General features: G+C 40.5%; 1 protein-coding gene across 1 annotated transcript; it reads left to right on the forward strand.

The window, feature by feature from the left end:
* Positions 1 to 476: 476 nt before the first annotated feature.
* LOC141109886 (olfactory receptor 5AR1-like) lies at positions 477 to 1430 on the forward strand. Its single transcript, XM_073601143.1, has one exon. It carries the CDS (start codon positions 477 to 479, stop codon positions 1428 to 1430), a length of 954 nt encoding a protein of 317 aa, XP_073457244.1.
* The last annotated feature ends 16262 nt before the right edge of the window (positions 1431 to 17692 follow it).

Below are 17692 nucleotides of genomic sequence, written 5' to 3' on the forward strand. Positions count from 1 at the left end.
CACCGAATAGGGTCCAACCTGACCCTAAGGGCAGATGTAATATAGTCAGTAGGAATGGTGCTGCGCTAATCCTAATGTACACCCCAGTGCCTAAATGTAAATAAGCAATAGCAATCAGTGGCTTAAGAAGTAAATAGCTAACTTCGGTGTGCTAGTGAATATTAAACTCAGGCGGTGACCTATATTACCTATAGTGCTAAATAGAAATAGACGTAAGTGATCGCGAGTCAAAATAGTGACGTGTAGGTCAGTAGTAATACATCAACCTGTAAAAACAAAAGCAATGCTTATTATAATAATAAATTGCACAGTTGACAAATTTTGGAAATCCTTTTTGTAAATGCACATTTTACCTAGTATATAACACCTGCTTTTATTGAGTTGTACTTTTGTTATTTTGAATATCATGATGATTGGTTTGAAACTGTAGATTTTAATTAGACAGTATTTGTATTCACAGAAAGAAATAACTTGACATGGACCATAACTACACAACTGTGACAGAATTCATTCTCATTGGACTTTCAGAAATTGTGGAAGTCCAAGTTTTAATTTTTATGGTGTTTTTAATGATTTACATTATTACTGTAATTGGAAACCTAAGTATTATTTTAGCTTATCTATTTAGCCGAAATCTTCACACTCCTATGTACTTTTTACTCACTAATTTTTCTTTTCTTGAAACCTGTTACATTTCAATCAATATTCCAAAGATGCTTTCTAACTTGTTATTTGAGAATAAGACCATTTCTTTCTATGGCTGTGCTATACAAGTCTATAGCTTTGTAGTCTGTGGTGGGACAGAGTGTTACTTACTAGCAGCAATGGCATATGACCGGTATAGTGCAATATGTCACCCTCTTTTATATAGCATCATAATGAAAAGAATGGTTTGTATTCGACTTCTCATCGGGTCTTATTTGGTTGGCTCGGCAAATTCTCTGCTGCATACAGTTCTTACATTCACTTTGCCTTTTTGTGGTTCTAATAACATCAATCACATTTTTTGTGACATTCCACCAATATTAACCTTAGCATGTGCAGACACCAGGATTAATCAGATTGTTATTTTTGTGACCGGTATCTGTGTTGTGGTTGGTTCATTTTTATTAATTGTGGTATCGTATATATATATTATAATGGCTATTGTTAGAATTAATTCTACATCCAGTAGAAAGAAAGCGTTTTCCACTTGTACTTCACACTTCACGGTGGTTACTATATTTTATGGTTCTGTTATGTTTATGTACTTAAAGCCTGAATCAAGCCATGCCATTGTCCAGGACAATTTGGTGGCAGTCATGTATACAGTTATTGCACCTCTGTTAAACCCTTTTATCTACAGTCTAAGGAACAGAGACGTCAAAATGGCTCTTGTTAAAATGTATCATAAGCTGGTGGCATCTAAGAAGCATTTAGCAGAGTCTTGATTTTATCAGTTTGATACACATTTTAGAGTTTTAAGCAGTTTGTATGTTTAGAACACAAGTATGCAGGTAGACGATTACTTGACAATGAAACAGTACTTTGCCCCTTCACTTTATAATAGCAGGAACTCCAAATAGACAACTCCTGAAACTTACCTGACTTACAATCAGGCTTCCTAACCTCTAACCCCTGCTTGCTACCATTTTCCCTTGCCAGTCCCCCTTGAAATAACTTAATGATCCATTTGAACCTGGTTAAGTAACCAGCACCATGATGTCATTTGAGGTTAGAGGGAGGGTCCTGATTGGGGTGTGAGCTTGGACTTGGGGCCAACATCAAACTTACACCAGGAATTTGGTAGGAAAGGAGTGCAACCAGGGCAGTGGAAGGGGGGAATACATGGCAAGTTTCAGCAAGCTTAAAGCTTAACTCAAGCTAAATAAATTGTTGCAAAGGCGCTACATAGAATTCCAAATGGCAAATTCTGAGTTTGAAGTTCCAGATTTCAAGTTTTGAGTTCTGAATTCTGCATTCTGAGTTCCAAATTCGAAACGCCAAATGCCAAGTTCAAATTTATGAATTTAGAGTTTAAAAGTTCCAAATTCTGAGTTCTGAAGTTTCAGCATGCTTAAAGCTTAACTCTAGCTAAAAAGATTATTGCAATGCAAAGGCAGTATTGTTTTACCTGCCAATAGGTATGTAATTATATTAAAGCAGTCCTGTAATTCAGGCACTTCTTCCATACAGCACAGCCACATTGTTGACCTTTTTTGTACTTCTACGATTTGATAAAACGATTAAGTCACTAAACATACAATAATTTTTTAAACAAACATGTAACTTATTAAATGGTGTTTTTTTTTATATCTGCCCTATAATCAGCTTTTAAAGAATACCTCTCTCATGTATTGTTGACATCTAAACTGGCCATGCAATATAAGAACAATGCTGTATGTATATTAAACAATTTTTATCTTAAAATAAAGCTTTTGTCCTCGTTAAAATCAATTTCTGATGATCCTATTTTGATATGTTTAAAGCCCACACCTCGACCCCCACACACGTACATACAAAAATGTAAGCATTGGGGTGCCTACATTGGAAAATGGCAATCTCCTGAAGCTGCCCTTTTTCATAAACTGCCTGATGAAACACCCAAACAATCAGTAAAACTGATTACATATATATTACTGGTGGCAAGAATTACAATTGCAAGACATTGGAGGCAGTCAGTGATCCCTCTTGACCAGGTTAAGAATAAACTTAATTGGATTATGATCAATGATAAACTCACTCACATTCTCAGTAATAAAGTCAAGAAATTTAATAGGATATGGGACCCATGGATTGACTATATTTCTACTCCATAGCGAACTCCAGGATGACCCTCTCCCTCCCCATTTCACTTTTCCTCTTCGTTTCTTCCTTTCTTCCCTCCTTTTCTCTCTTCCTTTTGTTCTGTTCCCCTTTTTTCCTTTCTTTTTCTTATTCTCACATCTCACAAATTCTGATACAATACAGATGATCTCGTATATGATCCTCTATGACTATGAGACCTGGGATTGTCTCAAAGACCATGTCCAGGACCTCCCAGGACTCGGGAGCTGTGCCATTCCCTCCCACAGGAATTGTCCAGCTCTTAATTGAGAGGATATGGTTAAATGCCACCGATATTTGGATGTTTACCGCATTTTGTATGTTATGTTACCATAATAGGTGGTGTATAAGTCATATGAATCTATCTGAATTATTTTTGTATTGGAATATACTGCTTTGATGATTTACCATTAATCTGCCTATGTGACTGGCTATTTTGTACTTTGCTACCTTCTTTTTCAATAAAAACATTGAAATATAAAGTGTAGCTCCAGCCAAAAAATCTATTTTTAAGATTTTTGGAAAACAAAGGGAAGGGTTATCACCCCTGTAACATTTTTTTTTGCTGTCTGTGCACCTCTTCAGAAGATTTCACCTCACTTTCTGTCCGAATGACAAATGTTTTTTGAAAATTTGGGGTTTTTAGTGAAACAAGGATTGGTGATAAAGCATCAGTGAAGAGAAGACACGTTTTTCCCATATTAACCCTTACAGGAGAGAATTTCCCTTCCTAGCTTCCTAGGGGTAGATTTAATCTCACTTCCTGTTGTCTCCTTCCGTTTGCAAGTAGGAGTCGTTTGTAAATTGGATGTTTGAAAGTAGGGGCCTGCCCTATATACTCTGCAGAAATTGAGGCCTTAGGTGTTGGTGTTGCCACAACACTGTAAGCCCTCACAGTTACTTTTGGTGGGCGCAGGAAAAGGCCCTGCTGTAAAATATTAGATCAAGAATTGTAATTACATGCCATTGTTGAACAATGATAGAAAAATTGGGCCTTTGGTGGTGATGGTGGTGCTAGTGCCACAACACTGTAAGTCCTCACAGTTACTCTTGGTTGGCGCTGGAATGGGCCCTGCTGTGAAATATTATATCAAGAATTGTAATTACATGCACCTGTTGAACCGGGGCAGAAAAATTGGGCCTTTGGTGGTGGTGTTGCCACAACACTGTAAGCCCTCACAGTTACTCTTGGTGGGTGCAGGAATGGGCCCTGCTGTGAAATATTAGATCAAGAATTGTAATTACATGTCCCTGTTGAACGGGGCAGAAAAATTGGGCCTTAGGCACTGGTGCTACAACACTGCAACCCCTCACAGATGCTATAGTTGGAGCACAGGAATGAGCCCTGCTGCAAATTATTGCATCAAAAATTGTAATTATATGCCTCTGTTACATAGTTACATAGTTACATAGTAGGTGAGGTTGAAAAAAGACGCAAGTCCATCAAGTCCAACCTATGTGTGTGATTATGTGTCAGTATTACATTACATATCCCTGTATGTTGCGGTCATTCAGGTGATTATCTAATAGTTTCTATCAATGCTCCCCGCTGAGACCATCGCCTGTGGAAGGGAATTCCACATCCTTGCCACTCTTACAGTAAAGAACCCTCTACGTAGTTTAAGGTTAAACCTCTTTTCTTCTAATTGTAATGAGTGGCCACGAGTCTTATTAAACTCTCTACTGCGAAAAAGTTTTATCCCTATTGTGGGGTCACCAGTACAGTATTTGTAAATTGAAATCATATCCCCTCTCAAACGTCTCTTCTCCAGAGAGAATAAGTTCAGTGCTCGCAACCTTTCCTCATAACTAAGATCCTCCAGACTCTTTATTAGCTTTGTTGCCCTTCTTTGTACTCGCTTCATTTCCAGTACATCCCTCCTGAGGACTGGTGCCCAGAACTGGACAGCATACTCCAGGTGCGGCCGAACCAGAGTCTTGTAGAGCGGGAGAATTATCGTTTTATCTCTGGAGTTGATCCCCCTTTTAATGCATGCCAATATTCTGTTTGCTTTATTAGCAGCAGCTTGGCATTGCATGCCATTGCTGAGCCTATCATCTACTAGGACCCCCAGGTCCTTTTCCATCCTAGATTCCCCCAGAGGTTCTCCCCCCAGTGTATAGATTGCATTCATATTTTTGCCACCCAAATGCATTATTTTACATTTTTCTACATTGAACGTCATTTGCCATGTAGTCGCCCACCCCATTAATTTGTTCAGGTCTTTTTGCAAGATTTCCACATCCTGCGGAGAAGTTATTGCCCTGCTTAGCTTAGTATCGTCTGCAAATACAGAGATTGAACTGTTTATCCCATCCTCCAGGTCGTTTATGAACAAAATTAAATAGGATTGGTCCCAGCACAGAACCCTGGGGAACCCCACTACCCACCCCTGACCATTCTGAGTACTCCCCATTTATCACCACCCTCTGAACACGCCCCTGTAGCCAGTTTTCAATCCATGTACTCACCCTATGGTCCATGCCAACGCACCTTATTTTGTACAGTAAACGTTTATGGGGAACTGTGTCAAATGCTTTTGCAAAATCCAGATACACCACGTCTACGGGCCTTCCTTTATCTAGATGGCAACTCACCTCCTCATAGAAGGTTAATAGATTGGTTTGGCAAGAACGATTCTTCATGAATCCATGCTGATTACTGCTAATGATATCATTCTTATTACTAAAATCTTGTATATAGTCCCTTATCATCCCCTCCAAGTGTTTACATACTATTGATGTTAGGCTAACTGGTCTGTAATTCCCAGGGATGTTTTTTGGGCCCTTTCTAAATATTGGTGCTACATTGGCTTTTCTCCAATCAGCTGGTACCATTCCAGTCAATAGACTGTCTGTAAAAATTAGGAACAACGGTGTGGCAATCACCTGACTGAGTTCCCTAAGTACCCTCGGATGCAAGCCATCTGGTCCCGGTGATTTATTAATGTTAAGTTTCTCAAGTCTAATTTTAATTCCGTCCTCTGTTAACCATGTAGGTGCTTCCTGTGTTGTGTCATGAGGATAAACACTGCAGTTTTGGTTACTGAAGCCCCCTGATTCACTCGTGAAGACTGAGGAGAAGACTAAATTCAATACCTTTGCCATCTCCCCATCCTTTGTAACCAGATGTCCTTCCTCATTCTTTATGGGGCCAATATGGTCTGTCCTCCCTTTTTTACTGTTTACATACTTAAAGAATTTCTTGGGATTTTTTTTGCTCTCCTCCGCTATTTGTCTTTCATGTTCTATCTTAGCCGTCCTAATTGCACCCTTACATTTCTTATTGCATTCTTTATAAAGTCTGAATGCTGAGGATGATCCCTCAACCTTGTATTTTTTGAAGGCCTTCTCCTTTGCTTTTATATGCATTTTTACATTGGAGTTAAGCCATCCAGGATTTTTGTTTGCTCTTTTAAATTTATTACCCAATGGGATACATTGGCTAATGCCCTTATTTAATATGCTCTTAAAGCAAACCCATCTCTCCTCCGTATTCTTTGTTCCTAATATTTTATCCCAATTTATGCCTTTTAGCAAGGTTTGTAGTTTAGGGAAGTTGGCTCTTTTGAAATTCAGTGTCTTTGTGTTCCCTTCATGTTTCCTATTTGTGTGATTTATACTGGAACTAATTGACCTGTGATCGCTGTTACCTAAATTGCCCCGTATTTCCACATCTGTGATCAGGTCTATATTGTTGGTAATCAGTAGATCCAGTAATGTTTTATTTCTAGTTGGTGTGTCTACCATTTGACCTATAAAATTGTCCTGCAAGACATTAAGGAACTGGCGAGCCTTAAATGAATGCGCGGTTCCCTCTGCCCAGTCTATGTCTGGATAATTAAAATCCCCCATTATGATAACACTTCCCATCCTTGCTGCTAATCCAATTTGTGATAGGAGATCCGTCTCCACTTCCTCCCTCAGGTTAGGGGGCCTATAGCATACTCCCAGTATTATTTTCCCCTTAGCTTCATCCCTTTGGAGCTCTACCCATAAAGATTCCACCTCCTCCCTAGCTCCCTCAGTGATGTCATCTCTCACATTCACTTGTACATTATTCTTGATATATAGGCATACCCCTCCTCCTTTTTTACCCTCTCTATCCTTGTGGTATAGGGTATACCCTTGAATGTTTGCCAGCCAATCATGAGAGCTGTTGAACCAGGTCTCTGAAATTCCCACAAAATCCAAATCCTCCTTGTACAACAGTATCTCTAGTTCACCCATCTTGTCCGCCATGCTCCTGGCATTAGTGAACATGCCACATAGTTTAGACCGGTCGCATATTGTCCTCGTATTGGGTGTTTCAAGATTGCAACTAGGACTTGCTACTATACTCACCTTGTGTTTTTGTGCTTTGGTTAACCTACCACTAATGCCCCCAATACTACCCTCTGGAATATCTTCCGCGCTGGCTATCACTGTCTCTGGACCCTCCCCCCCATCGTCTAGTTTAAAAACCCCTCTAACTTTTTGGCCATCTTCATTCCCAGCAGATCTGCACCCTCCTCATTTAGGTGCAGTCCGTCCCTTCTATAGTACCGGTTACCGACTGAGAAGTCGGCCCAGTCCTCCAGGAACCCAAACCCCTCCTTACTACACCAGCTCTTCAGCCACTTGTTTACTTCCCTAATCTCCCTCTGCCTTTCTGGTGTGGCTCGATGTACCGGTAGTATTTCTGAGAACACTACCTTGGAGGTCCTTTTCCTCAATTTAGCACCTAAATCCCTAAAATCGTTCTTTAGGACACTCCATCTGCCTCTGACTTTGTCATTGGTGCCAACGTGCACCATGACAGCCGGGTCTTCCCCAGCCCCTCCCAGTAATCTGTCCACAAGATCCGTGATGTGCCGAACCCGAGCGCCCGGTAGACAACATACTGTTCGGCGCTTCAGGTCTTGGTTACAGATTGCCCTCTCTGTCCTTCTAAGAATTGAGTCCCCTACCACCAGAATCTGTCTTTCCTTTCCCTTTGCTGCCCCCCCACTCTCACTGGAGGAGTTCTTCCCCTGGCAGCTAGGAGAGTCCCTCATCTCCAGCAGTGCTGGTTCCTGACTGGTTTCACCAATGTCACTCAATGGAGCGTACTTATTGGGATGCTCCAGTCCTGGATCAGCCCCCTTTTAAACAGGGGCTGAAAATTTGGGCCTTGGGCACTGGTGCTGGTGCCACAACACTGCAACCCCTTACAGATACTCTAGTTGGAGTGCAGGAATGAGCCCTGCTGCAATGTATTGCGTCTTTTTTGTGTATCTCAAACCTAAATCAATGTAGACTCTAGAGCACGACAGAGTTGTGTCTGTCATGTACACAATTGTGGCTCCCTTGTTAAACCCTTTTTATATACAGTATACGTAACAATGAAATGAAAGAGGCTTTCATGAAAATGCATAAGAAAGTAACTATGGGGAGATGTGGGGTTATGTTGGGTGTACTTTGCCCCTGAAAGTGGCCTTCTTAAAATTAAAAAAGAGAACAAAAACACATTTTAGGATGATATGTGCAAAAATGCAAAAACTACATTTATGCTTTTTTTCATCACAGATTTAACCTAATTAGAGGATGAATTGTGCTCAAAGAGACAGAAAAGATAGTATTGTAAAATACACTGATACCTTTGAAGTTGAATTTAAGGCAGATATGAAACAAACCCAAAGAATAAATGTACTGTAACACAACCTACGAAATGACTACCATCATCAAATTGCAAAAAAAAAAAAAAAAAAAAAAAAAAAAAGCCCAGCACAAAAAAGAGTTCATAAACATTCCATATACAATATAGACTCTTAATAAAACACCCCCACAACTGAGAAGGCCTTGTGTCATTCTATCTGCAAAATATACTTTTGTCCTCATGATACATTTGTTTTAGAGAGACCCCTCTTCCTTTTTTTTATATATGCTTACTGGTGATTATCCATCAATTCCCTATGCCTTCACATTTTTTTGTTTATTTATTTATTCTTTTATTTTAGCTGAGTCTGTTTTATCCTTTTAAATGTTTTTACTGTTGTTGTGCTACTGAACCCTTTGTATTCTGTGTGATAAACTAAACATGCATTCATTCTCTTGTGGCAAGTGATGGGAAGTTTGGCTTTGGCCCCAAATTTATATCATAGATTGAGCTGCTCTATAGATCCCACACGGGTAGAGTCAGAATTAATGGCATTCTATCCCCAGTGTTCAGTCTCAGCAGAGGCACCAGACAGGGATGCCCCCTATCTCCTGGGCTCTTTGCGCTGATGATGGAACCCCTGGCTATTCTGATTTGCTCCTCCCCTCTGATCTTTGGTCTTCCAGTGGGCCACTTACGGGAAAAAATCTCCTTATATGCAGATGATGCCCTATTGTATTTACTTGATGCCTCCGGCACCCTGGAATCGGTCCTTGAAATTGGGGTATTTTCGGGCATCAGGATCAACTAGAGCAAGTCATGGTTGTTTCCTTTGTCTCAGCCGCCACCCTCCCTTCCCCCTGCCCAGACTTCCCTGACCTGGGTCTCTAAATTTAAATACTTGGGGAGATTCGGGGTACCCTCTCCTCCTATTTGAATGACAATGTGTATCCAGTATTGCATCAGCTAACTCTAAATGTCAGGCATGAAAGTCGTTGCTACTCTTCCCGGTAGGAAGGATTAACATTTTGAAAATTACATTTCTCCCTTTGTTTTTATATGTCTTTTATAATACCCCAGTTCCTATCCCTAACTTTTTTTTTGTTCATCTTGATCAGATTGTCAATAATTTCATCTGGGCTGGATCTACCCCTAGAATAGCTAAATCTACCCTACAATTGCCCTGTTTTCATCAATATTATTGGGCTTAGTGACAGTACGCTGATGGTTTGAGCAGACAAAGATGAACCCAACCGTCAATCTGGAGGCAGCTATTTTAGGCTCATACTTAGTGTTCAGAGGCTCAAAGGCACATAATAACATGACCACACCAATGCGTCACACGCCACTTTGGGGTAATCCTCAATTACCGCATCTCCATTCCATGCTTGACCCCAATGTGTTGGCTAGCTTTGGTATAATTAAAAAAAAACATATATTGCTGGAAGGACACCTGTTGTCACATATTTTTTTAAAAGCTACATTTCACCTACCCTTGTGGATGTTCTTCCGCTATTTGCAGGTGCACCATGAGGTACTATCACAATTCCCTGATCTCCATACAATTACTTCTCACACTGTGGAGCATTTCCTAACTTCCAGCAATGCTGACAAGACCCTGTCGTCTCTCTACCTTAGGATCTCTGCCAGAGACACTGGCAAAAATGCTCAGTTGTTTAATATCTGGAAGGGGGGCATACCTGCTCTTAATTCAGAGGACTGGGATGAAGGGGTTCAACAACATATTCCATTGGTGTTGTCTGCTAGGGATAGGTATATTCAGATCGAGTTTCTTCATAGGGCATATTATACCCCTCAGAGGCTCTCGAAGATCTATCCTAAACAGTCTGACCGCTGCCCTAAATTCCTTAGTGACACTGGGACTTTCATGCATGTTGTTTGGCCGTGCCCTGTGATCCAGAAATTCTGGAGGGAGGTGGTGGAGGAAATCAATTCGGTGGGAGATCTGTCTGTGATCCTAGGATTCTTCTCCTGGGTATCTGACACTGTTGATCGCAGCATACACAAACAGCTGTTTGTTTTGTATGCAGCATTTTATGTCAGAAAAAAACATTTTGTCTAAATGGAAGCAAGCCACCCCCCCACAGTCTCACAATGAAGGTCGACTGTTGATGCTGTCTTACCCCTCTACAAACTCACTTATATGAGCCGCGGGTGTCCCAAAAAGTTTAATAAGGTCTGGGGAGAGTGGGTAAAAGATAGACCAATGACATCATAGAGGTCATCTACTCCACAGTCCCTTTTGTGCCACTGATGTGAGGACCTATGTGCTGGTACTGTTTCTCTGTATTCTCCTTTCCTTCCCCGCCCATCTCCTCCCTACTACCCCTTCACCTTGCCTCTTCCTTTCCCCCTCCGACCCCCCTCCCCTTCAGCATCACGCAGCCCCCATTTGTCCTTTTCTATCTATAGCAATAACTCTCGGTGGAGCTGCTGGTTTAAGCGGGCTTGTTACCTTCACTCTCCTTCCCTCTGTTTCATCGGCACTGGGTCTAGGGTTCCGTTGAGTTTACCTCCGGACGATACAAGCACCAACACTTGAGTATGTTTTCAATGCTTTATTGAACAATTAACGAAGGAAGTAGCAGGAAAGAGGCAGAAGGGAAACTGCAGGGAAAGCTCAAATACCTTTCTGTAGGATTCTTGACAAATGTCCTTTAGAGTTGAATATTACAGTAGAATGTGCTCCCCTTGTGGGTCACACTCTTTGCTCGCCTTGATAGGCCTCTCTCACTTTCCTAGCAGCCAGTACGTAGCACGAACAAAAGTCCCTGCCACAGACTTGCTTGGGGTGAACCCGTACGATCCTCTGTCACAGGATGTATTGGTTTTGCGGTGAATGTCAGTCACAGTGCTTGAACCTTTAAGCCAAACCCGGCAACACTATGCAGTAAAGTTACTTTAGGATACATCCTCCAACCGAGTCACTAGGCCCCTCTCCAGACCAGCACTCTGCATGATCCTTCCATGACGGGACCTCCCCTGGGATCTCCTTGGTTGTCCAGCTTCTTTACTCTGGATAGACAGCTCAGGACCATTCCTCGGCTGCTGTGGTAGGCCCCAGACAAGCTTCTGGGCCCACCCATGCGCTGCAGCGACATGGGGCTCCGGAACGGAGGACCACGAGGTAGCACTCTAACGCATATCTGTCGGCCAGAAGGACCAGCAGGTGGCTGTAAAAACGACCCTAAAACATGGCGTCTGTCCCATAAATACCCTCTCCCAGAATCCCACTCGGAGGACCACCTCCACTGAGTTGTCTCCGGGACACTAGATCATCCATACGCTTTGACACATTGCCTTTCCAACACTAGCCAATAGTAACAACGACACCCACCGGCCCAGTATGGAAACACACACAACGTCAGCCAAGCTGGAACAGAGGCAAATCTAACTTCCCCTAACGAGCAATTTACTAAATTTACCTATCAGATCGCAAATGTACCAGCGCTACATATCGTTTAAGGTTTTAACGCACTTGATATAACTGTCCGATCTAGGGGCAGACTGACCATTCAGGCACTCGGGCACTGCCCGAGGGCCCCGGTCCACTAGGGGGACCCTTCATTGTTGCCAGCCTCAGTAAAACCAGGAACGTATGTAAAAATCTGTGTTTTTTTACATCTGTCCCTGAAATGTCCCTTACTGACATACTTTTGGTCTAAAAATCCTGAGATTATAGCTGCCCCGCCAATCCAGTACCTCCTCAGCCAACAGAAACACGCTATACACACCCCCTTCTCCAGCACGGCTCATTTGTCTGTAGCAGAGGAGATGCCGACTGCTGGAGGAGAGGGAGGAGGGGACACAGCCTGTAATATGGGTACAGATTGCTGCCTGATGGTCCCAGCTAAATGTATTCTTGTCAGTGGCTTACCATAGCGAGGAGGGGGGAGGATGTGTTTCCTCTAGCATGGCCTCTCCTGTCTCTGAGGCTATTAGATTGTTTTCCTGTGTAATAAGTGCACTGCTCCTGGAGAAAGGACATTCTGAATGTCTCCCCCAATCTCTGCTACATCTCCCTACTCATTACCTACCCTCCATTATACAGGCACAGTCCCTTCCTCTCCTGCATTACCAACTAATGTGTCTGTGAGATGCTGGGGCACTACAAGTACCAGCATGCCAGGAGATGGGGGCAGCAGCAGTGTGTTCCATCAGGATGATTTCTAGATGGAAAGTCCTGGTGTGTGTGCATATGCTGTGTGTATACTGTATGTATGTGTATACTGTGTGTGTATATGAATGTGTATACTGTATGTGTGTATACGTATGTGTATACTGTTTGTGAGTGTATGTGTATACTGTGTGTGTGTATGTATGTATGTCTGTATATGTATGTGTATACTGTGTGTGTGTGTGTGTGTGTGTGTACTATATGTATGTGTATACTGTGTGTGTGTACTGTGATTGTATACTGTGTGTGTGTATGTATTCTGTGTGTCTGTATGTGTATTCTGTGTGTGTGTATGTGTATACTGTGTGGCCCCAAAATCTCCTATTGCCCGGGGGCCCCATGAGTTGTCAGTCCGCCCCTGGTCCAGTCCTTTGTATGATGTATAATATACACTGCAAAGAGCTTTTTTATGAATAATGCAATCTATATTGTATGATGATGTGAACTGTGTGCTTTACAGTTTCTTTTGTACTTCTGTTTAATTTTCTTTTGAGTTATGATAAATAAAAACTTTTCATTCAATGTTGTTTTTGTAAAACTTTAATAAACATATTAAAAAAGTAAAAACATCAGATGTATGGGAATGGTTGGAATCCATCAGATATCTTACTAAACAGTGACTGCAGGTCTACAATCAAGATCTTGGGAGGATCCAACTGCTGCAAGGGAAAGAATAAACACAGGGTGCAGGTGGGTGTTTGCGGTATCAAAGATTTAATAAGAATAAAAAAACATAATGCATTCCCATGTAAAAATTAGTAAAAAGAAGAGTGAAGAAGCTTCAGGATGTCCAAAGCCTGTGTACAGGGCTGTTTCAGACTCAGATTTTCTGAGTTATAAATAATGTGTAATAATTGAAGTTAATGTCTTGAACCATCTGTCCTGACCGGTAAAATTAACCCTTCTTCAACAAACTATCCATCCAATTAAAAGAGAAGTAACTATAGCAATTCCCTATGCAGTGTTAATTGTTCCTTGAGGACAAATTACCAAAACAGCAATTAATATGTAAAAAATAAAAGTAAGTGACATTGAGGATTCGTCCCCAGAGGTACAAGAACCCTATATTACCATGGGATGTGTACAGCAGGGCCTGTGTATGCTCTGTAAACAATGGAAGTTAGAAAGCGTTCAATATTTTTCTGCATTAGCATACATTGGTTTTAAGATTATGGCACAAAGTAATTGTTTTATATAACTAATTGAAGGGCAAGGTAAGCTCAGTTACTATTTCTCCTAATCTTGTTAAAGTGAATCTTTGAGCTGCCTTGGCCGACTTGTTTTTAAGGTCTAGGCTTCAGGGCTGCCATGCCCATAATGGCCTAACTAGTGAGTTAGGCAGCCAATTACAGTTGTGCTCATAAGTTTACACACCATGGCAGAATTTATGATTTCTTGGCCATTTTTCAGAGAATATGAATGATAACACAAAAATTTTTCTTTCACTCATGGTTAGTGTTTGGTTGAAGCCATTTATTATCAACCAACTGTGTTTACTCTTTCGAAATCATAATGGCAACAGAAACTACCCAAATGACCCTGATCAAAAGTTTACATACCCCAGTTCTTAATACCATGTATTGCCTCCTTTAACATCAATGACAGCTTGAAGTCTATTGTGGTATTTGTGGATGAGGCTCTTTATCTTATCAGATGGTAAAGCTGCCTATTCCTCTTGGCAAAAAGCCTCCAGTTCCTGTAAATTCTTGGGCTGTCTTGCATGAACTGCACATTTGAGATCTCCCCAGAGTGGCTCAATGATATTACGGTCAGGAGACTGAGATGGCCACTCCAGAACCTTCACTTTATTCTGCTGTAGCCAATGACAGGTCGACTTGGCCTTGTGTTTTGGATCATTGTCATGTTGGAATGTCCAAGTACGTCACATGTGCAGCTTCCTGGCTGATGAATGCAAATGTTCCTTCAGTATTTTTTGATAACATACTGCATTCATCTTGCCAACAATTTTGACACACACACTAATTACAAGCAAACAGATCATAGGTGAGGATGGTTACCTTTAATAGCCATTAAAACCCCTTTGTGTCAACTTGTGTGCATGTTATCAGACCAAAATCACCAGGGTATGTAAACTTTTGATCGGGGTCATTTGGGTAGTTTCTGTTATCATTATGATTCAAAAAGAGTAAACACAGTTGATTGATTATAAATGGCTTCAGCCAAACACTAACCACGCGTGAAAGAAATGTTTTTGTGTTATCATTCATATTCTCTGAAAAATGGCCAAGAAATCATAAATTCTGCCAGGGTATGTAAACTTATGAGCACAACTGTATATCTGAAAAAGTCTCTTTTGACAGGTCAATGACTCATTTAAGTGTACTTTAGCCTAGAAACCAGTATTTAGATGTGATGGCTGTATTAGTTTCCTAATTTTAAACTGGTGATCCTGCCAGTAACACGTGCCTCTTGTCCCAGGGTAACAATGCTCTCCCACTATACTGTATCTTCTGGAGGAACAGCAATGCTGCTCTCCTGATTTGAAATACAAACACTCCTTATCTCCAGTAAATTGGGAGTGCAGTGGTATTCTGTGGTTCACAAAAAATAGCTGAGAAGGCTGATAATATTGTTTGAGGTACCAGTTAAGCACACAAGATGTTACAAAGACACTGAATTGTGGTCAAGCTCAGCAGGTACTTTCCTGATCTTGCTATCAAAAATGTACTTAAAAACTGTAAATGAGAGTGCACTGGCATAATGTAAGGTCCTCAAAATATCTTTAATTGGTTAAAATAAATGTATTGTACTCACAAAAGTGATATAAAAGACACACTTCACAAATAATTTCCATAAGGAACATCTCATCGAACAACAAATGCACCCATCCGTCCACAAGTACATTTGTTGGTATATGAGATGTTCCTCGTAGAAATATTATACACTATTTTTTTTTTAACCAATTAAAGATGTTTTTAAGGATCTTATACTATGCCAGTGCACTCTCTGTTTCATTTACAGTTTTTCCAAAAATTCCCCGGTCTTGAAAGGGCTATGTGAGAACCGATTTGACACCCTGCTTCGGTGCTTCCTTCCATGAAACAGTGCCTCCTGCCCTCCAAACCGTTCCGAGCAGACCGAGAGCTAATACCAGTACTTTTTACCTCAAGCATCGTACACAGACAAGATGCTGGGATAGAACCAAAGGAATGACTGTTTATTGAACAGAAATACAGGTTTTTTATACACTTGAAATGTAGATCAGTCACCACGTGAACAATGAAATATTTACCCAAAACATCACACAAGGGTTTAGATAATGAGGTAGAACTGACACAAGGCCAATCCCATCATAGATACCTCCAAGAGTTAGCCAAGTTAGCCAACAGACAGAAAGAATAGGTGACTCAATTAACTTAATTAACAATGGGAGAAATATACTTAACACATAACACCTTAAACAGATTAAATCAGGAGACCCCCAGCATCAGGTTGCTTTGAGTTGATGATATTAACATCTGCTCTGAATCTCACAGTCTGTAGTAGTCATTGCTGGTTTGGTCCTTTGGGAAAACATGGACTTGAATCTGAAGCAAGACCTCTCCAAGGGTCCCCCAGGCACACAGCTTCCAAAGAGTAGTGTTCCCTTAAAAGCAAGGGCCCATAGTCAGTAGGGAAGAGGCTAGCATGCAGTCCCCTCTCAAAGCCTCTATCCTTGTTAGGTCTGTCACAGGCTACAAGAGAGTATGTTTTTTTCTACTACATTAGGTTGAAGATTGAGACTCTGTGCCAATAATTAAAGCTTTGGAAGACATGTACTTGTAGATTCCATCTCTGATAAACGCTGACATTAGTTTATTATTTTAGAAAATATACTTAGCCTCGAAAAAGAAAACAAACCACCACATCTAATCCATGCATGCATTTCCACATGGAGTGGTTACTGTGGTTAGGTACAGGTGAGCGGCTATGGATGTGGGCTGCCTTTGTCAAGGGATGCATACATGTTCTTAACTAGTGGCATTTGCTCTATGTGCAATTCAGGAACGATTTGTCATTGATTTATACAGATTTTCTATCGTTGGCTGATTGGAAACATCTGTCCATACCCTTCACAGAAATACATTGATGGGGTGGGGGCGGGTACAGCCATCATTAGCCGTGTGTAAAAAAAAATTATACATTTAAAAACATGAATTAACTTGTGAATAACTTTGTAACAAACTGCTAACCATACAATGTAATTTGGTGTCATGAACATACAGGAAAAATTAGCTGAATAAAATTAGCACTTTATATTTACAGTTGCTTTAAATTGATGGTCAAACTGAGAAAAACACATTTTCTTATAGTTTTTACTTTTATTTAATTCTTTCAAAATAATAGAAAATTAAACAATTCCTGGAATACAATATCGCCAAAGGAATTGCCCCAGAAAACAATACATGCCTCAATTCCGCATCAATGTAAATGCCAAATGAATAGTCCCATAGCTAAAATGGGAAAATGTTTTCGAGCATAACTGGTCAAAAATTGAAAAACATCAAAATATCAAAGGAACACAAAAAGTACATTATATCTTGTATAGATCATTTTGGTAGACATATAGACATTTATATACAAACTCTTAACGTCCCAATATTTGGCTCACATTTAAACTAAAAAAAACAGTTTAGTTCAGCGCATACAATACATACACAATGATAATGACAGTCTCTGGGGCCATATACTGTAGATAGTCCTTACATTTTTATTGCTTTTCATTAGTAATCGCACAAGTCCTCTCAGTCTCATAAAAAATAGAAGGCCTACTTCCCAAAATGTTTATTAATGCCAAAAATATTGTTAAAATTCTTGGGCTCAAAATCGCAATCTATTAATGCTCAGATACAAAAATATGTACTAAACTCTAGTACATGTGCCTCTGGGGATAACCTTGCAGGATAACAAGTAAAAAAACTTTGTACAAAACACAATAGAGTACTTTTATGGTTTGAGCACACACACAATAGGTTCCTTAATGGGCCTGTCCACCCAAATTTATATTAAATATATTTACATGCACACAAACTATAATATATATATATATATATATATATATATATATATAT

The sequence above is a fragment of the Aquarana catesbeiana genome, linkage group LG10, assembly GCF_042186555.1.
Source record: "Aquarana catesbeiana isolate 2022-GZ linkage group LG10, ASM4218655v1, whole genome shotgun sequence".
Classification (NCBI taxonomy): Eukaryota; Metazoa; Chordata; class Amphibia; order Anura; family Ranidae; genus Aquarana; species Aquarana catesbeiana.